At 37.3% G+C, this 23562-nt stretch overlaps 2 protein-coding genes across 6 annotated transcripts in view; both read left to right on the top strand.

The window, feature by feature from the left end:
- Positions 1-8193, top strand: part of plxnb3 (plexin B3) — a 78587-nt gene extending 70394 nt beyond the window's left edge. For all 5 annotated transcript variants that reach the window (XM_084390484.1, XM_084390482.1, XM_084390483.1 and 2 more), the window contains exons 25-35: positions 600-746; positions 843-1002; positions 1093-1196; positions 1897-1978; positions 2126-2292; positions 2453-2613; positions 3480-3627; positions 3801-3865; positions 3980-4055; positions 4692-4766; positions 4849-8193. In XM_084390484.1, the coding sequence (XP_084246610.1) occupies positions 600-746; positions 843-1002; positions 1093-1196; positions 1897-1978; positions 2126-2292; positions 2453-2613; positions 3480-3627; positions 3801-3865; positions 3980-4055; positions 4692-4766; positions 4849-4953 (1290 nt within the window). In that variant the 3' untranslated portion in view covers positions 4954-8193. The remainder of the gene's footprint in view (positions 1-599; positions 747-842; positions 1003-1092; positions 1197-1896; positions 1979-2125; positions 2293-2452; positions 2614-3479; positions 3628-3800; positions 3866-3979; positions 4056-4691; positions 4767-4848) is intronic.
- Positions 8194-9226: 1033 nt separating this feature from the next.
- srpk3 (SRSF protein kinase 3) overlaps positions 9227-23562 on the top strand; it is a 28980-nt gene continuing 14644 nt past the window's right edge. Inside the window, exons 1-9 of the mRNA XM_084390490.1 lie at positions 9227-9344; positions 9770-9881; positions 11022-11413; positions 16365-16473; positions 16674-16761; positions 16849-16936; positions 17665-17771; positions 19708-19873; positions 22333-22358. Of these exons, the coding sequence (XP_084246616.1) occupies positions 9299-9344; positions 9770-9881; positions 11022-11413; positions 16365-16473; positions 16674-16761; positions 16849-16936; positions 17665-17771; positions 19708-19873; positions 22333-22358 (1134 nt within the window). The 5' untranslated portion in view covers positions 9227-9298. The remainder of the gene's footprint in view (positions 9345-9769; positions 9882-11021; positions 11414-16364; positions 16474-16673; positions 16762-16848; positions 16937-17664; positions 17772-19707; positions 19874-22332; positions 22359-23562) is intronic.

Genomic DNA, 23562 nt, shown 5'->3' with positions numbered 1-23562 from the left:
TGTTCACAGAGGTCTGCTTTGTATCTTAACTGTGGTAAAATCACTGTAAAGGCCCCAATATACTCGCAGCAAAGTTCTTTTTCTTTCTTCGTTCAGGGGTAAAAAAAGAAGTTCGAAATCCCTTTGCAGCGATATCCTGTTAGCAAACATCCCGACGCCACCCACAATGATAAAAGCGGAGTTTAGATGAATATGTAAATATGTGCTGCGCGCTTTCCTGAACAGAAGAAATGAACCGGAGATTTCCACGTCAAAGAAGGCGGAGCCTCAGAGCCACACCCACCCTTATGTAATCGCCACAGACCAATGGTAGTTCGAAGGCGTTTACCAGACAATTTTTCCGGAAAGTTCGCTTTGGCAGGCTGTTTCAAACTCCCGAAACGAACGCAAAATTAACTTTGTTTTGGTCTGATTTTGTTCTAAATTATGTCTCGCCAGTTTGTTCTGTTGATCAAGTATATTGGGGCCTTAACATTAGACTTCTCATGGGTTATGGTTTTAATAAAACATCTCCTCATAAAACTTCATCTTCAAGATTTATTGTGACAGACATAAATGCAATTGCTAATGCATGTAAATGTGTGCGTGTGTTTGTGCAGGAGGTTGCTGGTGAGCCTCTGTACAAGTTGTACAGGGCTATTAAATACCAGGTAGATAAAGGACCAGTGGATGCAGTGACGGGCAAAGCCAAACGCACTCTCAACGACAGCCACCTGCTCAGAGAGGACATCGACTACTGCTCTGTGGTGTGTCTCTGTAATACTTCCATCTCAATGCTGCACAAAACCAATCTCCTAAATGAATAAATCGAATAAGACAAGAGTTTGTGTTTCCCATCTCAGACTCTGACAGTGCTGGTGAAGAGTGGTGTTGAGGTCCAGCCCTGCCCTGTTAAAGTTCTGGACACTGACACCATCACTCAGGTTAAAGACAAAATCCTGGACCAGATTTATAAAGGAGCGCCATTCTCCCAGAGACCAGCCGCAGACTCACTGGACCTTGGTACGGTTTTGGCAGATACATCTAGGCTAGTCACTACTATGTTCGGTTTATTTGTAAAAGCTTCATATTTTGCATATTGTGTTCCTTCAGAGTGGCGATCTGGCCAGGCAGGTCACCTGACTCTGTCTGATGATGATGTCACAGGCATCGTTCAGGGTCGTTGGAAACGGATTAACACTTTACAGCACTACAAGGTATAGTTCATTCAGATTAATTGGTTGATTAATGGGTTGGTTGGTTGAATGTGGGTCGGCTGATTAGTTAATTGACTGGTTGGCTAATTGGTTAGTGGGATAGTTGACTTGTTTCTTTATAGGTAGATTGATTGTCTGGTTGGTTGATTCTGAGGGGCTGTTTACACGACACCGTTTTCAACTAAAAACGTAAAAATTATGTATTTTGGCTGTTCGTTTACATGACAACTGTGTTTTTGGTGCCTTAAAACGCAAACTTTTGAAAACGGGTTTCAAAGTGCACGTTTTTGAAAACGGTGTCCGTGTAAACAACAAAAACGTGAATCTCTGAAGACGATGACGTCATGCACATGCGTATTACGTGTTCAGTGTATAGTGTTTCATCGCCATCTAATGGCCTGGCAGCAGAATACAGGGTTTTTTGGCTTTTTCGCGGATCCATGTGAATGGGGATCGTTTTGACAATGGTGTCAAAACTCAAAGGCAAAACTTCTCTGGTTTAAGCATATCATTGTCGTGTAAACGTAATCTGAGAGTAGGTTGGTTGATATTTTGAGTTCATCTGTTGATTTTGTGAGATTGTTTGATGTTTTGATTTGGATGGCTGATTTTTGAGAGTTGGTTGGTTGATTTTGTTGATTTTGTGAGTTGGTTGACTTGATTTAGCTCTAAGTCTGTCTCTTTCCTCTTGTTTTCTCAGGTACCTGACGGGGCCACCGTCGCTCTCATCCCTCGTTCCCAGAGTTCTCTTGGAGTAAATCAGGTCTACCAGACTGGAGAGAGTAAGTTGAATACTTTTTGGTCAATAAAAAAGAATCTTTTATCACTTCACTTTATTTTTCACTTTATTCACTGCGTTACTCACCATCTGAGAGCAAAAATGATATATTTTGTATTGATATCTGGTCTGCTCCTTGCAATTGCTGTAGAAACTCCAATGCTGGAGGGAGAGGAGGAGGAAGGCCTTCGGCTGTGGCATCTGGTGAAACCGAGCGAAGATGCCGAGATCCCCAAACACAGGAAGAGCAGCATGAGAGAGAGAGAACGGGCAAAAGCCATTCCTGAGATCTACCTTACACGACTGCTTTCAATGAAGGTAAGTGGGATGTTTGTGATTGAGTCATCTTTAAAACGGCATACACAAAAACACTTCAAACGGATCCTGCCGCTGCTTATGTTTGTTTGAGATGTGTCTTCTGCTGCTGACTGTCAGTGTGATTGAAAGCTGCTATGTGTTTATAAATGTGTATCTTCAGGGCACGCTGCAGAAGTTTGTAGATGATGTCTTTGTAGCCATACTGAGTACGAAACGGCCTCCACCCATCGCCGTCAGATTCTTCTTTGACTTCCTGGACGACATGGCAGAGAAACACGGCATCGATGACCCAGAGACCGTTCACATCTGGAAAACAAACAGGTCGGCATAACTGCCTACATCTATAAAACTATTTAATTAAGGGTTTTGAGCTGTACAGCTCAGGAATTTAGATTAAATATGACATTTGAAGTGGACATATTTAGTTTCACTTGATTGTTAGTGTTTTTAAGACATTCATTTTGTCATTCTATAGTTATTGAAAAACTGGGAAATTCAGGGAATTTGGAAATGTGGTTTTCAGGTCTAGAAAAGTATTGGGAGTTTTTAAATCTTTATCCAGTAATCTTGATTTACTGGTAAAGTGATGGATATTCATTGGTCAATAGGAGAGGAAATCCATTTTAAAGTACAAATGCAAAAAAAATTCTTGTTACTCCAATCTAATATATTTTATTGACTAAATATTACTAATGTAGAATAAAACATGCTCGCAAGACACGTTGATGTCTGATTTCCGACGGAATCGTTCCTTTGAATGGGTTATTTTCAGTGAAAGCGGTTCTCAAAGTGGTCTGAATGACTCATAGAGCTGGTCTGAATTTGAATAATGTTTTAAATCAATTTATTACAAAGATAATTGAAAAGATCTGGAAATTTGTGAAATCTGAAAATGTCTATAGTGAATATAATTTTTTGTACATATTTCCATTTTGTAATATTAATAGTCACTGTCCTTGTGTAAAGCTTGTAAAATCATTATCTCCCCCCCCATCAGTTGGTCGAACTGGTTCAGAAATTGGTCTGAATGATTCATTAGTGAATCATTCTGGATTTGAATTGATTTTTAGAAATCCTTACTCTGTGATTGCAAATGATTGGAATGGTCTTGGAGAACCCTCATGTGTCTATGTTCGTTATGTTAAATGTTAATTTAAACGCACTCTTGTCTTCCCTTCGCCTTACAGTTTGCCTTTGCGTTTCTGGGTCAACATCTTGAAGAATCCTCAGTTTGTCTTTGACGTGCAGGTGACGGATAGCGTGGATGCCGTCCTCTCCGTGATCGCACAGACCTTCATTGATTCCTGCACTACATCCGAGCACAAAGTGGGCCGGGTCAGTACAGCAATTAACCTCTTGACCTCTCTAGCGGTGACCTCATTATGGTAGAGAGTGTGCATGTAGAGCGAGAAGATGAACAAGGGCAGGAAAGAGAAAAAGAAAATAAGCAAAAGCTCACAGATGCCGTAGCATTGAAAGGAGCTCATTGTCGTGTGTCTCGTCCTCAGGATTCTCCAGTAAATAAGCTGTTGTATGCCAGAGAAATCCCACGATACAAGCAGTTGGTGGAGCGGTGAGGAATCTAAACGTTACACAGTGATACGGCCCTTTTCAAATCTATTAGCACTGAAATGGATACAGGAAGTTGATGATATTTGGTGCTATAAAGCTTCCTCCTCTCCTGCAGGTACTACAGTGATATTCACAACGCCGTGTCTGGCTGTTACCAGGAAATGAACTCAACCCTCACAGAGCTGTCTGGGGTGAGACTGAATTTTATTCTGTTCTAAATGAAACTCTGACTGTGTTTTTACATTTTAACAGACAGCAGGGTCCAAAATTATGAAACCACATTGAGAATCTGGGAGTTAATGTCTAGTTTAAAGGTCAATGATGTGACACTTTTTATTAATTTATTAAACATTACTTGAATACATGCTGATCATGTTTTCAATTTCTGAATTACAATGTTTATTTATTATTTATTTATTTGATATGTCGTGGTGTTTTGTTTTTTATTCTTTTTTATTTTTAATAAATAACTTGATTTTAGTAAAAAAAAAAAAAACACGTCATGTGATGCGACAACTTTTTGAATTGTAAAATCTTTTTACAAATTTAATTAATAATTTTTGCTATTTGTAAAATAAACAGCTTTTCATGTGGTGCAAGATCTTTTTGAATTAATTGTAAATTATTACATTATTATTGCTATTTGTAAAAAAAAATGTTATGGGGTGCAACAAATTTTAAACATATTTAAATTTTGTATAAATGTATATGGTAAATTATTTTTGAGTTTTGAACTAAATTTTCCTTCCTTTTTAAAATGTTTTTCTATTTCTTCATCATAAACACTTAAACTTGCTATTTTAAGATTCTGATCTGTCTGTTTTCAGAGCTTTGCATCCGAGATGAACAGTTTGGTGGCGTTGCATGAGCTGTACAAATATATCAACAAATACTATGATCAGGTCAGTATGGGACCGATTCAACCTTCTTATGTTGTTTGTGTTAGAGCAAATGAATATATCTGTCATATTGCATTATGTGCAGATTATCATGTCTCTGGAGGAAGACGCTGCGGGTCAAAAGATGCAGTTGGCGTATCGGCTTCAGCAGGTCGCCGCCCTGGTGGAGAATAAAGTCACTGACCTTTAGACTTTGACCTTTTACCATCTAAACTCATCAATAATCACATCTGAGAGACATCAGATCAGTGCTTTTCGATTGATCGGCTGATGTATTGCTACCGCTACGTCAAACCGTTGCGTGCTTCCACAGCCGTTCACATAAACTTGCTGTATATTCTTAACAAAAGGGAACAGGAAATGAAGTAATGATCACTATCTTTCGATAAATCCTTAATGGAATTTTTATTGGAGAAGGATTGCTTTTCAGACTGAGACTCTGAACTACTCAAAGGAGTATTGACTGATGGTGTGTGTGTGTGTGTGTGTGTGTGTGTGTGTGTGTGTGTGTGTGTGTGTGTGTGTGAGCTTGTATGTCTGAAAGGGTCTGCTGTATATGTGAAGTTTACTCATTTGAAATTCTCTGACCCAAGTCTATTTTAATGACACTACTGAAGCATTTCAAAAGACACATTTTATATTGTTTTTACTTCCATTCAAGTGATCAGATCTTCTGTATGGAGTTTCATGAACCGTTTCAACAAAACCCATCACGTTCAACCATTACAATCACGTCAGCGCTGTGGACAAGTCCCACATGTACTTCTACTGTACATGGAGTATTTCGTTCCAGGATTAGAAATGTTCTCCTCCTCCACTATCAAATCCGAAACTCAAAAGACTGTCCTTGGCCGTGTCGTATTAACCTTTTATACTAACATTTCTACATTAGTATTGCAGATCAAAAGAAGTATTAAGCTTTTACAGGGGCCGTGGTGTAAGTCTATGCACACAAGTGCCAGAACATGTTATAAGAGCACAATATTTGTGTGTGTGTGTTTTTGTGTAGCTTTATGTTTGCATGCAAAAGAAAGACAAACGGTCACAGTTTTCAAGTTTTCTGCTGTTGTAAGGATCTCAAATCTTAGGCTTTCTCACACAGGGATACAAAATTGTTAAATGTGCTCATCTGAATTCTGATTTGCAGCACTGTAGCCTGGTTAACTTTAGTTGATCTTAACGTTAATGCACCTTCACGCCCAAGATTTGTGATAGATCCCTGTAAAATATGGGTCCAGGCTACATTTCACTCTCAAATCAACAAAAAATATATATTTTATATTTTGCACAAAATATTTTTACACTCGATCCAATATATCATTATTATTTTTATTTTAGCATTGTATCGTAATTCTTGTAAAAATGTCAGAATTCACAAAAACTTTTGATTTTTTTTTTTCTCTTCAATCAAAATAAAATGTCGGTAACACTTTACAATAAGGTCTGATTTGTTAACATTAACTAATGTATTAATGAACATGAACTAACAATGAGCAATACATTTATTACAGTATTTATTCATCTTAATGTTAACAGTTCACAGTGCATTAACTAACGTTAACAAATACAACTTTTGATTTTAATAATGTATTATGAAATTAATATTAACTAAGATTAATAAACGCTGTAGAAGTATTGTTCATCAGTTCTTGTTAACTAAAGTATTTGACTAATGTTAACTAATGAAACCTTACTGTAAAGTGTTACCAAGATAATGATTTGATTTGATTTAAGCATGAAATAAGACCTTGGGAGTGTTTGTGAGATTCACCCACACTTACACATGGCATTGATTTCCTAATGCTTTGAATTTAACAGCACAAGAGAGCACAATCCTCAAAGATTCAGTCTCATGCGTGAAAACTGAAGTGCAGCTGGAAATGTCCAGTTTCTTGGGAGATATTGAAACAAAACTGGGACATTTGGGGTTGACAAGTGGAGAAAAAGCGTCTTTATTCGCTTGGTCCCGACGATTTGAAAAGCAGCAGTTGGCTTGAGAGTTGTGTACGTCCGACACTGAATAGAAACTAACTTATTATATTGTAAATAATGCTTATTTATACACGAGCGCCAAATGTGCCTTCTTTGTTACTTTTTATAATGTCTACCAAGTAAACATGCTTGACATTACTTGCCAAATGGAGAAGATGATGAACTGTGGCACAGCTGTTGCCTGTTGTAAAGATCATGAAGCAGAGTCTCAGGATTCTCAATGGATTCAGTACAAACACTCATGTGTAACCTAATTCATTTCTAGTTTGCCCTACCAGCTCATTTCCTGGAGTGATCTGCGTTCACCGTGATGGTGTAAATTGCATTTTATGTGTGTGTGTGTGTGTGTGTGTGTGTGTGCATCTGTTCTTTTTAGCTTCTTATAATTTGTTTTTGCCTGAAGCACTTTGTGTTTACATTTTGGCTTATCCATAATGTCACATTTTTTTTGTAGTTTGATCATAAAGCTGATGTTACGTGCTTCAACACGTGTATAAAACTGAAAATAATGGAGTTAATGCTATCTAGACATCTCAAATGTATTTTTGAAGGCTTCCCTGTTCCTGCATTTATTGATGTGATTTTGAGCTATTAGGCTTCATCATTATAATGTATGCGCAGGGTTGGGTTTTAAAAATGGGAAACGTATTAGTTTTCTCATTCTGTGTGTTTATTATCCCGTTGTTGAATGTGTTTGGCCTCTTGGTGTATTTTTCTGATTATTATTATAGGCTGATGCATGCTTGAGATTTGATTGGATTTTCTGATTGGGATGCTTTTTGAGAGGTCGCTCGATGGACTGCGTTGTGAGTGCATGGCTCTCATAAAAACACTGAGAATGTGTGTGTGTGTGTGTGTGTATGCATGAGAGTTTGTAAGTAATTGTAGCGCTTCGTACATGATGTTGAGGTTTTTTTTAGTAAATCTCCTGTTATGTGCACTTTTCTCTGAGAGAATCCAGCAAAATCTTTTTGTACAGTCTTGCGATTTACTGTTTTGCCAATTGCGTGGATTACAGCTTTGTATCTTTGCAGATAAACAATTCAGACCGTTGTTTAGAGAATTGTTGGTGTACATGGAGCCCTTGCCCGGCACCGAGTTTTACACAACTTTTATACAAGGGTTGAAAAAAATAATAATATATGGTAATTTTCTAATGAAGTTGGGGTTAAAAGAGAACTTAAACCCAGTCTAAAGACTTACTCTTTTGTATTTGTATTGTGTATAGTTTGCTAACAATTGTGTATATGTGCCTGTACATATTGTGAAGAGGACATGTTCTTTTTTTCTTTTTTTTTCTTTCTTTCTTTCTTTCTTTCTTTTTTTTACTTGGACAGACTTGCTCTCTCCAATCAGGAGAAATTGGGAGCCGAAATGTTAAAATGAGTGAAATGGAAATTTGTATCTGGGGAAAAAAAATAAAGCTATAATTTTAACAGTGAAGATGTGTTTACTGGTTTGAGTTTTGTATATCTGTTGACATAAAAAAAAAAAAAAAAAAAGAGTTTGGGACAACGGCTGCGTCCAAAATCACATGCTCTCTTGAGTAGGTGCTGTAAAAGTATGTTTTGAATTCAGACATACTACTATTTTTTGCCTACTATATAGGAAAGTGTGATTTTTGATGCAGCCAATATTTTAAATGGATGGATTGCACAAATTCTGATCCATTTTCGTGAAAATTAGGTAACACTATTAGTTAATCAGTTAAGTAACAATGAGCATGTGTTTGTTACAGTATTTATGAGTCTTTGTTAATGTTAGTTAATAAAAATACAACTGTTCATTGTTAGTTCATGTTATCTTAGATGCATATAATAAATAATATTAACAGATATTACCTTTGATTTAAAAAAATGCATCAGTAAATGTTGAAATTAACATTAACTGAGATTAATAAGTGCTGTAGAAGTATTGTTTATTCTTAGTTCCATGGAACCTTATTGTAAAGAGTTACCGAAAATTGTCACACATAATTTACATGTTTTATTTTGTAAGTCACGTTTGGAAAAAAAAAGTTAACACGGCTTCAATAAGGAGGTGGAAAAATATGTTTTGTTACAGGTTTAGAATGTGCCTAAAAATAAATAGCCTAGCTAAATATAGTGGAAATAGGCTATTTTAAACATTAGGTTACTAAAATAATTCAAATGAAAAACCTGAAAAAAAAGAGAGAGAGAGAGAGAGAGACAATGTTATGCTTCCTGAGGTCAGCCTGACATAGGCTACATTATTGGCAGCAATAACAAAAAAAAATATATAGGATTTTTGTTCAAATTCTGAAAAATGTTCATGAAAATTATGACATAATTTCTTGCTTCAGATAAAAAAATATTTTTTTTTTTTAAGTCTTTATTGTCTGGGGTGGAACATTTGGATTCAGAAATGAAAGGAGCCAAATAGTAGAACTAAGTTAAAATTGTATCAAAATATTATTTGGTATTTATTCTATGTAGGCACAGTGGGTTTGTACGGACTGTGCATGAGCTGCTGTCAATACAGCGCTGTGCCCCAGTGCGCATGCGCAGAATCAGCTGAAGCGAATGTGCGAATGTGAGGTGACAGCTGTCCCGATGATATCGATGAACGGTGAGAGTGTTTTTATTAAAAAACAGCCATACAGCCGTATACATATTAATGTCTGTGGATGTATTATGTGTTTTGAGTGTAAATTCAACAGTGTCTGCTTGTCGGAGGGTTAAAATGACGCTTGTTTTGATGACTAGAGCCCGTGTTAGCGTTAAGGCTAAGCGCGAGCACGTTTAGAAGATCTAATATTTGGATTTTCACAGATTGTTCTTTTCGAATGAATTATTCGGTGGATTATGGCTAAATGCATGGGATTAGTAAAGTCATATAGCCTGTTGACGATGTAATATCCTCGATCTGATTATGCATGTTGCTGGATTGCCCTCCATTTGTTACTCATACATAGTGAATTGGGGGTGGGGGTGCCTATAACAGCGTGTCTAATATGTATTCTGTTATATGATATTCTCTCTGATGCATGGCAGTATTGAGCAGTGATAACAGCCTTCCCCAGAACAGCCACGGCAAAAAGCAGAAGAAGAAAAACAAGAAGCACCGCAAAGCAGCAGCAGTGGAGATCTCTAGTTTGGAGCTGGGGTGAGTGTGTCTAACTGGGCAGAATCCAGATCTGGGTTTCTGCTCTGTGAGATGCTGCTAAAAATATATAGGAGGGTGGCCATGGGAGTCACTTCTCCAGATAAGCATATTGACTCATGGCCCTCCCTTCCCAGTCCATGCACGTGGAACCTATTTTAACACATCCCTGAAAAAAAGAAAAATCGGAACAATACACATCATGGATAAGAACCACAGATCATGTACAGATATCACTTTCACACATTTGTTAAATTAGTACACACCAAATTTCAGTAAAAGCTAAAACGGTCAAATAAGTAAAACTAGTTCACCCCAAAAGGAAATTATCCCATAATTTACTCACTCATGACTTTCTTCTTTCAGCCAAACACAAACGTAGTTGTATAAAAAAACTATCCTGTCATCACAGTCTGTGAAAAGGGTCCATGGCAGTGCTGCAATACAGATTTTCGGAAAAGTAGGCCGGAATAGCGAGAAGATATGTAGAACAGATGTGTATGTGCTTCTCCTACATAAATATCACATGCTCTCTTAGTATCGTATTTACACCATCAGCTTTCATTACTGTTTATGCCAGTAACACAGACAGAAAATGGCATGCTTTTAATGTTTTAATGAAATATCATTAATATCAAACACTGTTGTTATCCTATGTCATTGTGTATAATGTCCATGTCTGCCATTATAATGGCCACGTTGCTCTTTAGATATCATGATTGGATAAAACCCATATTGGTTGACCACTGTTGCTAACCCCTTTAGAAGTACTTGTTGGCTATTTAATAAAAGCTAGACAGACTGAGACACAGTGTGGCTTTATATTAAGATGGTGCATTGATCTTTTGAAGCGCACAGATGGTCGAAGAATATGTGTTTCGAGTGAGATCATAAGCCCTAGATATGAAAGTCACCGCTAGAGATTGCTTATGAAAAGTAGTAGCTGTTGATGTATTATTTATGAAGTAGTCACCAGTGATGCTTGATTATAAATAGTAACATTCTGCGCCTTTAAACATGGCTGTGTTTGGCAGAGACGACAAAGAAGTTACGTAATGTAGAAGAATGTACTTTGACACAGGATGCCAACCACCCGATGTTGTGTTAAAACACCTCTTATTCTCTTTTTTTATTGCTCTTCAGACCCCAGATCCCCTCCTCCGATGAACTGTGCCACATCCTCACCATCCACAGATCCGCCACCCCTCCAGAGTCGCCCCCGACGCCTCCGTTAAACCTTTCCCAGAGCCCCCCGGACCTCCAGCCTCCAGACCCCCTCCCTCACTCCATTCCCATCACAGTGGTTTCCTCACCCAGCGCCCTCTCGTCTCCAGACACACCTTCCTCTCTCACTACACCTTCACTGGGCCTACCTTCAGTTCTCTCCACGACTCCTCCCACTCCACAGGACCCGTCCAATCAGCTGACCCCGCCACAAGCTCTGAGCCCTCCCCCTCCAGACTTTTCCCCGCCCCCAGCAGAATTACTCGGCTCAGATGACGAGGAGCAGGAGAATCCGACAGATTACTGTAAAGGTAGGATTATCATCAGAAATCAGTTTTAAATTGATATTTTCTGTATAACCAGTTCTAAAGATACTTATTGATCCTATATATAAAGTTGGTCAACCTAAAGAGATGGGCGATATCACCAAAATCTAACAACATGATATAAGTCTCAGAAATATGCATCTCATCACTCACACTGGGGAAAAAGAAAAAATATTAAAATATTAATCCCTATGATAATGCCTGTTTTTAATAATCCAGTGAATTGAGTACTTTTCAAATTAAAAGCACTTTTTTATTTGGGACATTGACGCAAACCAAAAAATGATATTCCTAAAAAAAAAATACATCTGGTGTCAGTGCAAAAAAGTGTTATTTTAGTATTATTAAATATATGCTATTATAGTTTTCATTCAAATTTTGATTTAGTTTTAATTTTAGTAATTTTTTTTGTCATTTTGTTATGTGCTTTTGTCATTTCTATTTTATTTTAAATAATTTATTTCAGTTAGTTGCTAAGGCAACATTTCATATTTTCGTTTTAAGTTTTTCATCTAATATTTATATTTATTTAATTTCAGATTTCAGATTAGCTAGGGTTGGGTACTGTTCACATTTTAACCTGGAATTCGGTACCGGTACCCAACGGTACCTTTTTTCGGTACTTCACTCTCTGTGTAATAACAAAAACATTTATTTCAGTGAAAAAAATAAGTCCAAACCTCTCAATTTCAATATTTTTTTCATTTATTCAGAAGTATTACATATTAGACAAAATAAATCCTCTACCTTCCAAAACCGTCCTTACAACCTCCAGCCTCAATAACTGTAAAGAAACTAAGTAATTTATAGAAGTGTCATTATGCCAGAGGTGCTTGGTCGCTGTCTGCCATTGTCTGTGATGTTTGTATACTGTAATGTTTACCCGTAGTGGTTTCACACTAGGGTTTCGGACATCTCACAATGTTAACGTTACTATTTGTTTGACATAAATGGCACGGTACGGATTTTCGATGCAGCCAATGGCTCAAGTGTTATGCTGTCTTCACACGCTATCTGAAATTTCCTACTTCCCACTTCTGAAGTCGTGATTACGAGCTCATCGCATTCAAAGTTTGACTTGAGAGGGCATTCATGTAATGATTTTGTTTATGAATTTGTTAACTAGGAAACTAGTATTTACGATAATTGCGAAAGCGTTTGAAGACCGCATTAACTCATGCTAGTAAAAATGCTACATTAGCGTCAACCAACACAGTGAAAATGTTGTTTTCTCCAACAACATACTTATCAAATTAGCTAGGTTAATTAATTACCTGAAGATGTTGATGTCTACGCCTCACTGATGAACATATTCGGTTTTGATGAAAAAAAAAAAACTATACAGGTGCGGATTAGAAGTACCCAGAACCTCTGACACGCTTGCCGAAAGTTACCAATAGACCATTAAAGTACACAAGCAAAATTTGCTGGTCTATGCATTTATTCACGTGAAAATTCTCAGCGCTAACCATATATTAGTATATCTCATTAAACAACAAATTTAACCCAAAATGTAATATTGAAATTGATTTCTGCACATCGTAATGTTATTTTTCTCTGAAAATTGTAATTGTATACATATATTGTACATATAACTGATTTAGCATTCTATTAGCAAGCCCACCCACCCACACTCCTGTCCCACACACTTTTTAAAGGGTTAGTTCACCCAAAAATGAAAATTCTGTCAGTAATTCCTCACCCTCATGTTGTTCCAACCCCGTAAGACTTTCGTTCATCTTCGGAACACAAATTAAGATATTTTTGATTAAATCTGAGTGCTGGATCACTCCTGCACAGGCTTATGGACACTATAACTTGCTGGCCCAGAAAATGTATTAAAGACATTGTTAATATAGTCTAAGTGACTCAATCTTAAGTTTATAAAGTGATGAGAATACTTTTTGTGCGCAAAAACAAACAAAAATAACGACATTATTCCACTTTTCATTTCCTTCTCTCTGGGCCTCAAGTCTTTTCACGTAGTGTTTAAGCGTAGCGCGTCTGTGTTGCACGTCACCACGTATCACACACATGACCAGCGTCGCCCAATAGTGAGCCTACGTGGTGACGTGCAACACAGACGCGCCACGCTTAAACACTAGATTGAGCCACTGGAGTCACTTGGACTATATTAACAATGTCTTTAATACATTTTCTGGGCCAGCAAGTTATATTGTCCATAAGCCTGTGGAGGAGTGAGACAGCTCTCAGATTTCATCAAAAATATCTTAATTTGTGTTCCGAAGATGAACGAAGGTCTTACGGGGTTGGAACAACATGAGGGTGAGTAATTACTGACAGAATTTTTATTTTTGGGTGAACTAACCCTTTAAACCAAAGTTACGCCACTGGCGCCAACGGTCTGGTGATTGTTGTTGTTACACTTTACAACAGTTAATTCAAATATCCACTTTATCTTTAACATTTGGCACTTCTGTACGATAGTGTCAACTTAAAGGAGAACTCCGGTCAATTTTAACATTGAGCTCATTTTTTTGTACATTTGGAGTGCTGTCAATACAGAGAACAACGACAAAAATCGGTGTTGCCTACACCAAGTTATTCTATTTTTAAAATTTGCACCCTATTGACTTCAATGGGGCAAGTAGTAAGCCTGCTTTTTAGCCTCTTAACATCCTTTAAGTGTCATTACAAGTGCACAGAAAATGTGAGTGATTCCTTCCGAGTGAACACGGGTGGATCTGACTGCAGTAGATGTTAGAGATATTAATAAAAATGAAGTTAATTCAGCCAGCGCTCATACCTTTGTTTACATCCTGTTTTCGGTGGAAGGCCATAGTAATCAATTGTCGAGTTCACGCGCATAGGTTTAGTACCTATGATCACAGGATGTAAACAAAGGTATGAGCGCTGGCTGAATTAACTTCATTTTTATTAATATCTCTAACATCTACTGCAGTCAGATCCACCCGTGTTCACTCGGAAGGAATCACTCACATTTTCTGTGCACTTGTAATGACACTTAAAGGATGTTAAGAGGCTAAAAAGCAGGCTTACTACTTGCCCCATTGAAGTCAATAGGGTGTAAATTTTAAAAATAGAATAACTCGGTGTAGGCAACACCGATTTTTGTCGTTGTTCTCTGTATTGACAGCACTCCAAATGTACAAAAAAATGAGCTCAATGTTAAAATTGACCGGAGTTCTCCTTTAATTTCTTGAACAAGAATATGTGGACATCAAAACATGCAAACTCAGAGCTAGGGTTTAAACTTTTAATTTGAAATCACAAAAGACAACAAATCACTCAGAAACCTGCAGTGCATATATATATATATATATATATATATATATATATATATATATATATATATATATATATATATATATAACACTATGAAATGGTTTTAACATATCGTGCAGTGGCTGCTGCCTCAGAAAATGGTCTAATAATGCGGTCCATTTAGTCTGGCTATCACCAGACCAAGCTCAATCTTTTAAGATTGAACATTAGTCTGGGGAGTCTGCTCTGTATTTTCTACTGCACAAGAGGCGTGATCAACGGGCATAGTTCAAATGACTCTGTACGCAATTGGATAGTCCTTCAACCAATCAGACCAACGATCCGGGTGACGTACTTTGCAGCGAAAACTCTGTTCAGGAAACGTGTCAACAAACGTGTTGGTTTGTAGCATTGATCAGCGGTTTGCAGAAGCAGCAATGGCATCGAGCGATTTTTGCAGGTTGTGCAAAAAAAACTTGAAAGTTAGTGGTTTTTACACCCACTCGAGCGATTTGTTTGCTAAACTAAAGAAGCCATTGAGCATCGTCGAGAGGTTAAAAGGAATTGGATTGGGTTAAACCCGCCGATAGCGCGCCAAGTGGATAAGCCAGTTTGTGATTGGTCTCCGCAGATTTGTAACAGAAGCAGGATAGAAGAATGTACAGGTTTCCAGCCTGAGCTGCAGGGCGAAATCAAATCGCCTGCAGATCGGGCCGGGTTTACCCAGTCTAGCGGTCCATTGATTCTCGTCCGTGGAATGCGCCACTTCTGATATTTTGCTGGTTAAATGAAATGAGGAAATTGCAATCGAGGATTTTTTTTTAATCGAGACCTCAAATTTAATCGAGAAATTGTGACAGCCCTAGTATCTTGTAACGAATGTCACTTCAGTTCTACTTTCTGAGTATGAGACAGGATAAGCACTGTAAAAGGTTTTGCCACAAACTCAACTCCTTCATGCTGATATCGCGAGACCGCTTTCACCTCAACGAGAAATATCGTCATGTTACACCCTTACCCTGACACCCCTAAGTTTTAGTTATCAATAATATCCCTGGTGCAAAACAGCTTCACTTTATGAAACAAAAGTCTTATAACAGTAACAACTAATATGTGACCCTGGACCACAAAACCAGTCACATGGGTAATTATTTTTTAAATTGAGATTTATACAACATCTGAAAGCTGAATAAATAAGCTTTCCATTGATGTATGGTTTGTTAGGATAGGTCAATATTTGTCCGAGATACAACTATTTGAAAATCTGGAAACTAAGGGAAACATTGAGAAAATCACCTTTAAAGTTGACCATTTATGTTCGTGATTGTGCTGCATTTACTCACAAAAATAAAAGTTTGATATATTTACGGTAGGAAATTTACAAAATATCTTCATGGAACATGATCTTTACTTAATAGCCTAATGATTTTTGGCATAAAAGAAAAATCAATAATTTTGACCCATACAATGTATTGTTGGCTATTGCCACAAATATACCCGTGCGACATGTGACTGGTTTTTGTGATCCAGGGTCATATATTACAAAACAAATGTTTCCATCTCTGATTTCTGATTGAATGAGTTACATTCAAAGCTGTTGTAAAATAGATAGCTATACGCGTTATTATTACAGCAGTAATGAATGATAATGACTGGTTTGAATGAATGCTATGTAACAATTTCTTTTCAGGAGGATATTATCCAGTGAAGATTGGAGACTTATTTAATGGCAGATATCACGTGGTCAGGAAACTGGGATGGGGTCATTTCTCCACTGTATGGTTGTGCTGGGATCTACAGTGAGTATTTTACATGCTGGGATCTACACGAATCCTAATCCCTGAGATTAAACTGCTGGAACTAGGTGCGCAATCTCTAAATATTGAGATGTAAGCCGATGTCAGATTATGGATAGGCAGCCAGATAGTCATGTATGGATAGCCAGCCGCACATGCTGTTTGACTGTGTGAATTCAACAATATGTGACGTTTGTCTGTAGACGGAAACGGTTTGTGGCACTGAAAGTGGTTAAAAGTGCCCAGCACTACACTGAGACTGCACTCGATGAGATTAAACTACTGAAATGTGTAAGTCTGAGAACTGAATACATTAACCATTTTTAATTGAATTTAAAAACAAAGATGAATATATATTCTGACAGAGTTTTTCCTCAGGTGCGAGACAGCGACCCCACAGACACCAAACGAGAGAGGGTAGTACAGCTCATCGATGACTTCAAAATCTCTGGTGTCAATGGTGTTCGTATCCTTTACTGCCTGTCACGTGATCAACATGCTGATGCTCCTCTGTTAGTTGTAGAAGTCATATCTGAAGCCTTCTCTGTCATTTAAAGTCAGCGTGAAATCAATACTGACTCGATGTTTGTTTTTATGATCTTTTCTCATCATATAATAATTCACTCCCTCTTGACTTTCAAGCCTATACTATTTTATATTCTTTCAATTTAAATTTCCTTGGCCTATTTCTTTTTCTAGGGCCCAATAAAATCAATTTCATTTTTTTCACAAATTCCATTTCATTTTCCCCAACAGGATTCTGTGTTTTCTTGTTAAATGTTTCTGGATTCTGTTTTAATGGGTTAATTCAATTTGAATCATCTCAAAACATGTCTAATCAATTTAATTAATACAACCATAATAATTTAACCCTTTCAAAATGTAATAAAAAATGAAAACATAACAATTCCGACACAACAGAAAACAGATTTACATAGTTTCCCCCCCCCATTATTTTGTTATTATAAATATTAATAATAATAATATAGTCATAATTTTAAACCATAAAAGTTAAACTGAACATTTATTTTGCTAGTTTCTGTGTTGTAGTTGACGATAGATGTTTATCAAAAAAGCTCACTTTCACTCACAAAACTGCCACTCATTCACTCTGGGATGCATAGATTTATCTATTTAAATAGCAGGTTTCTTGTGGTTTAATAAGACTCTTTCCTTGACTCCTTGTCCTCTCAGATGTGTGTATGGTACTAGAGGTGCTCGGTCACCAGCTGTTGAAATGGATCATCAAATCGAACTACATGGGTCTGCCTCTGATCTGTGTGAAGAGCATTCTTCGACAGGTGGGTCGGTTTTCCGTTCATGATAATGTCAAATAGAAACAACAGTCTCTCAGGCTTGTTTTTACCAGTATACGGTATACACATTGCAGCTCCAGCAAACCCCTGGGAAGGGTTCAGATTAGGGATGCTAACGATTAATTGATGGTCGATTAATTGTCGATAATAATTTAACCGATATATCAATGGTCAATTAAGCGTTTTGAGGTGCATGCTTCTCATGGTCAAAACACTTGCAGTTGATAAAAAAGGAAAAAAGAAGCGAGCATGCCATCTTTATGTATTCTAAATGTATTAATGCCTTCAAGCAATGCAATGGATTAGGTAGGCTAGCCATTTATTTCAAAACAATATTAACCAAGTGTCCAAAAAACCCTCCTACTAAAGAACTAAAGTCCAAAAAGAGCTACTACTTGTGTAAACGCCACAATAAAAGTACATAGAATAAACAAGCAATAAGAAACTGGCTGAAGTGCCGATCTTCCAGCGTTGTGTCAGCTGTGTGCTCCTATTCTAAGGCACATGGTAAATCAAGACCTGTCAATCTGAGCAATCTCACCAATCCAAGCGCGCTCCAGCTGTAAAACAGTGTTCGATTGGTTTCTATCTACACATCTTCCCTACCCACTATACCCACCCACCACACCCCAAGATCCAGTTTCCATTGGTTGAACTTTCAAATGACATTGGAAAACACTGCGTCTTGATTGCGACACGCGAATCTCGGAAGTCCTATAGCTTTAACCAAGCAGTGTGTCAACTTATGTTGTGATTGGACTCGTTCGAGACCACCAGCTCTAAATAAAGATATGCAATCTAATATGGTTTACTAATGTTATGCTGTTTACACATGCGTTGGCGGCTATTCATACAAATACTTGGTATCGTTTTCATGTGAAGCAGTTATTTTTTCACGCTATCAAAATAGAGCACTTTTAATATGCCAGCTAATTTAAAAGCACAACAATTCCGGTGAAAAATGAACCTAGGGGTAATTAACACATTGTTACCGAGTCGATCGTTCTCTGGGATGCGTTTTCATGATAATCGAATGTAAAGAGTTTTATCTCTAAAAACAGATTAGCTTATTACGCTAGTATATGGGGCATAGAATCAGTAAAAGTAATTTGCTAGTTAATACCACTAACAAGGCTCAAAATAGCCTCACACTAACACGGTATAGCATAATGAGGGTCCCTACTTGCAAACCGAAGCATGCCGTGCTAAGTGAGCTGGTCGATAGGAATTACGTTTGTGAAATCTAATTACATGGAAATGCATGAATGCGTTCAGTGCTTTCTTCCGGAAACAACGGACCATATGAGATTCCAAGTCACAGTTCATCTCACTTAGCACGGCGTTCGTGGCTCGACTAGTCGAGATTGTTTTCCAAGATGGCTCCTGCCTGTATACGCGTAATGTACTGTCTTTATAAAGTATCTTCTTATTAAACTGTCTGTACACTTACAAAGTTCACAATGCTTCGGTTTGCATGTAGGGACCCTCATTATGCTACCGTGTTAGTGTGAGGCTATTTTGAGCCTTGTTAGTGGTATTAACTAGCGATTTACTTTTACTTATTCTATGCCCCATATACTAGCGTTATAAGCTAATCTGTTTTTAGAGATAAAACTCTTTACATTCGATTATCATGAAAACGCATCCCAGAGAACGATCGACTCGGTAACCATGGTTTAATTACCCCTAGGTTCATTTTTCACCGGAATTGTCCTTTAAGTGTTGGTCATATTCTCTATATTCACTCTGTAAAGCCAAGCTTATTAAGCTTACACCTATTTTGTGTTGGTTAAATGGTTAAGTAAGATTTAATTGGTTAAGGTCAATGATTAATCGAACGTTAATTTAAACAACTATTGATTATGGGAATTTATGTAAATTGGCATCCCTAATTTAGACACGTCTTATTTCTGTCCTCCAGGTTCTCGAGGGCTTGGATTACTTGCACACAAAATGCAAGATCATCCATACAGACATAAAGCCTGAGAACATCTTGCTGGACGTGAATGAGGTGTACGTGAGACGGTTGGCGGCAGAGGCCACGATATGGCAGAAGGCTGGAGCTCCGCCCCCCTCCGGCTCTTCTGGTACAGTTCTTTGTTTTCAAGTGTAACTCACATTAGGCTCACCTGAGACTCACCTTAGTATCACGTGAGATTTGTGTAACACTCCCTTCAGACTTATTTAATGCTTGCATAATAAATGCATTTACTATATAATAGACAGTATATATAAAGAAACAATTTACATTATATTCTAGGGTTGTCATGGTACCAACATTTCAGTAGTCGGTACCAATACCAGTAAAATTTTGCTGTTCTCGATACCAATTTTTGGTATCAGAGCAAACTGTTGAGGTTGTAGTTTTTGAAGGAAATAATTGTGTCCCTTTTGCTCTCGTTATCACTGAGTTTCCGATTCAATCGCATATTTAAATACGGTTGTCAATCCAGAAACGTTGCAGTGTACATAGAGGCATGAAAAACTAAAATTGTATTCAAATTTTGAATGGGTATTAAGCCGAAAGCAAGAGAAGAGCCTCCCTTTTTAACCACTAAAGCTGTCATACAATGAAGCTCTTATTTACACGTTTATATCTTGTTTACACTTTGTTGCTTATAATAAAAGATTATAATGCAAACCTTGGACCTCAGCGGTGTTAAGCAGATTCTGACTAACTCTCTGACTAGCACCTCTGATAGGTCATTGTGTTCACGTGCTTTACAGGGATTGGCTACAATGCTCAACCTTGTAAAACACACTTTGGCGCTCAGAGAGCACTCAAACAAGCATGAAACGAGCGCTTGAAAGCAGCGTCTATCAGCAGGTACCAAATATACTCCGTGCTATTGGTACTGCAGAAATGCTGGGACCATCAACTTTTGTTTTATAGTACCGACGGGTACCGGTAATACTGTTACGTTTGACAACCCTATAATATTCATATAATGTGACGAACAGCGTACAATGCTGCAAACCAGGGATACTCAAAGTTCAGCCTATGGGCCACTATAATCAAAATGTCTACGCTGTTTTAGCTTTGTCTCAATACACTACTGACTTCCAGTATGTCCACAGATCATTGTAATGCGGTGTAGATGTGGTGTAAAACATGCATTCAAAATGCAGTCATTTGGTAGCCTAATCAGTTTTGAAATTCAATGAATTCTTCATTTTTAGTTTAGTGTGACCAGACTGAATTTTTCTTCGTCTTATTGTATTTCTAAACTGCTGAATCCGATTAAATCTTTCAGGACTTTAAATGTGAATTTTACATGTGAAGTATTCACAAGTAAACAGCTCCAAAGTTAATTTAGGAATTTTATTAAGTCAGCATAAAATTCACAATCAAATTTTTAATTCATGTTACTGATCATATTGTGAACAATTCATCCATGCATATGTTTGATTTTTTTATTTATTAAATTTTTTCTAAATATTTTTGACCTTACAAACGCCATAACTCGATCTCCCAGTGAAAATGACAGACTTCTCTTTGGTGACGAATGGCAGACGACTTCAAACATTTAGTCTGCACAAAACCCGCCAATTTCTTACAATCGAATGCAAGCTTGTATTGAAATTTGCATACATTTTGGAGTACAATGGCCACAAACCAACACACCAAGTCCCTATTCTTTTTTTTTTTCCTTTTCAATAATCCGTTTCACTATCATGTACGACACAATACACAGTGCTTCTTTTCATTTCATCACAACTTTAATGTATTCACGCATAAATAAGATTGACAGTTTTTAATTCTTTGACCTTGGATATTGTGCTGGAAACGCCTTTCAAATACCAGCATTTATGACTCTTTTGATTATAAATACGAGGCTGGTGTAACACACAGCTCTGTGGTTTATACTTCTGTCTATACCAAATGGATATCAAGTATTCCCTGGTTATTTATTCACTGACCTCTGGTCATCCAGCATTTTCTAAAAGTGTCCCTTGAGCGATATCTAATTTGAGTATCCCTGGCATAAACTATAACAACACAATGTGATGATCTCGACCTAATGATCATTTGTACTTCAATTTTTCACATTTAAAACAAAACCCAACTTATAGATAATGAAGTTTGTTTTTAGTTTCATTACTGATTTTATCGATTTGTTTTTGCATCCCTATCCAATCCTTTTTGCACAGATTTGCCTTCCTGCGAATTTTAGCTCAAGCTCACAGTTCTTTCCTTCTCAACAATTGAGTCCAGGTCATAGATTAGGGGTTATTTTCCAAATAATTTTTACGAAGTAACGTTACAAAGGTAAGAAAGCAAGCAAGAAAGTCACTTGGTTGTGTTTTTAACTTTGAATCGGCTAGAAATGTGCCAGTGAAATTGATCTGCATGCTGGTCGTCATTTCTCCTCTCCTTCTGTGGTGAATATGCCAATCATTTCTCATTTATTCTCTGTCGTCTGTTTGGTTTCTAACTGGTGTCCTATCTTTTCTTTCTCTGTTTTCTTTTTATTTTAAATTATTATAATTATTATCATTGTGGTTTTCTGTCCCTTCCCTCTTTGCTCTTCTGTTCTGACGGCAGTTAGCACGGCCCCAAGGGAAAAACAGGTACGTTCAGAGTTGTGCCTGCTGAAATACAGAGAGGATGTAGTTTTGTCCTGGTGAAAAAGACACATGACTGTTATAATCTGCCTGCTGTAACCCTAACCCACCCCCTGCCTCTGTAGATACACGGGCATGAACCACTGGGAAAGAGGCACATCTCCATGTCCAGGGTCAGATCCACTGATCTGGGCAAAGAGAATGCAAACTACGCTCAAAATATGCTTTCATTTTGGACGATAACTGATCTTAAGCACGTTTTATAAACATGTAAACGCATAGAGTCTATGTTTAAATGCTCAGTGCATGAAGAAAACATTTCTTTTTGTGTTCACCCAGTCAGTGGATTTGGTCTTGATGCTCTGTGTCGCCCCACAGATGTGTTTGATTTCGCACCGTTAACTCCTCACTAACATTATTAGACCTTTCAGAGGTGTTTGCATGCTGGATCATTAAACCAGCTAGCTGTGTTCCTTCATCTGATCACTCTGCATTTCGGTTCATTTTCTTCTTTTATTCTTTTAGAAGAAAAGTTAAAAGGGACTATTTTAAAAGTGAGAAAAGAGCAGTGCGGTAAGCTGTTCTCAGAAAGGAGCATTATCTTTTCTCACGTCATGACAGTCAGACAGAGATCCGGTGCGTTCCCGCTCCCTGTATCCTCCTTTTCTTATTTCAGCCACCACCTCTGCATGGCTGAGAGTGATTTCACGAATTACTGTCACATTCTCCTCTCTTCTGAATATAAATGAGATGAATGGCAAAAAGCAAGACTCTCTCTTCCGCTGAGATGAGGAAAGAAATATTGAAAAGAAAAAAGATATCTCAAAATTATCCGCTTGGAAGGGTGTGATATCAGGGCTGCCAACTTTTTGAGTTCAGCTAGGAGTGAGAATTGGGGGGGTGTTGACACAAATTTCACGATTTGATTCATGAGCTTGTGTTTCAATTAGTGATTAATTTGGGTATATACATGGATATATAGTACATGTTAATTTTTCTCAAGGAAAAAAATCATTAAATCAATAGGTTCATTAACAATTGATTTGTATACAGTTGCATTTAAGAATGTTTTTATAATAATAAAGTTAAAATAATAACTTTTAATGGTATTCAAGTACAATTATAATTTATATATATAATATTATTAATATGAATTTTCTTACTGACTTTAGTTTAATGTTATGTGACATTATTTACAAGCTTTTTTCCG

The sequence above is a fragment of the Rutilus rutilus genome, assembly GCF_951802725.1.
Source record: "Rutilus rutilus genome assembly, chromosome: 19".
In the NCBI taxonomy this organism is placed as follows: Eukaryota; Metazoa; Chordata; class Actinopteri; order Cypriniformes; family Leuciscidae; genus Rutilus; species Rutilus rutilus.
The sequence above is the reverse complement of the archived record's forward strand: the minus strand, read 5'-3'. Positions and strand labels throughout refer to the sequence as shown.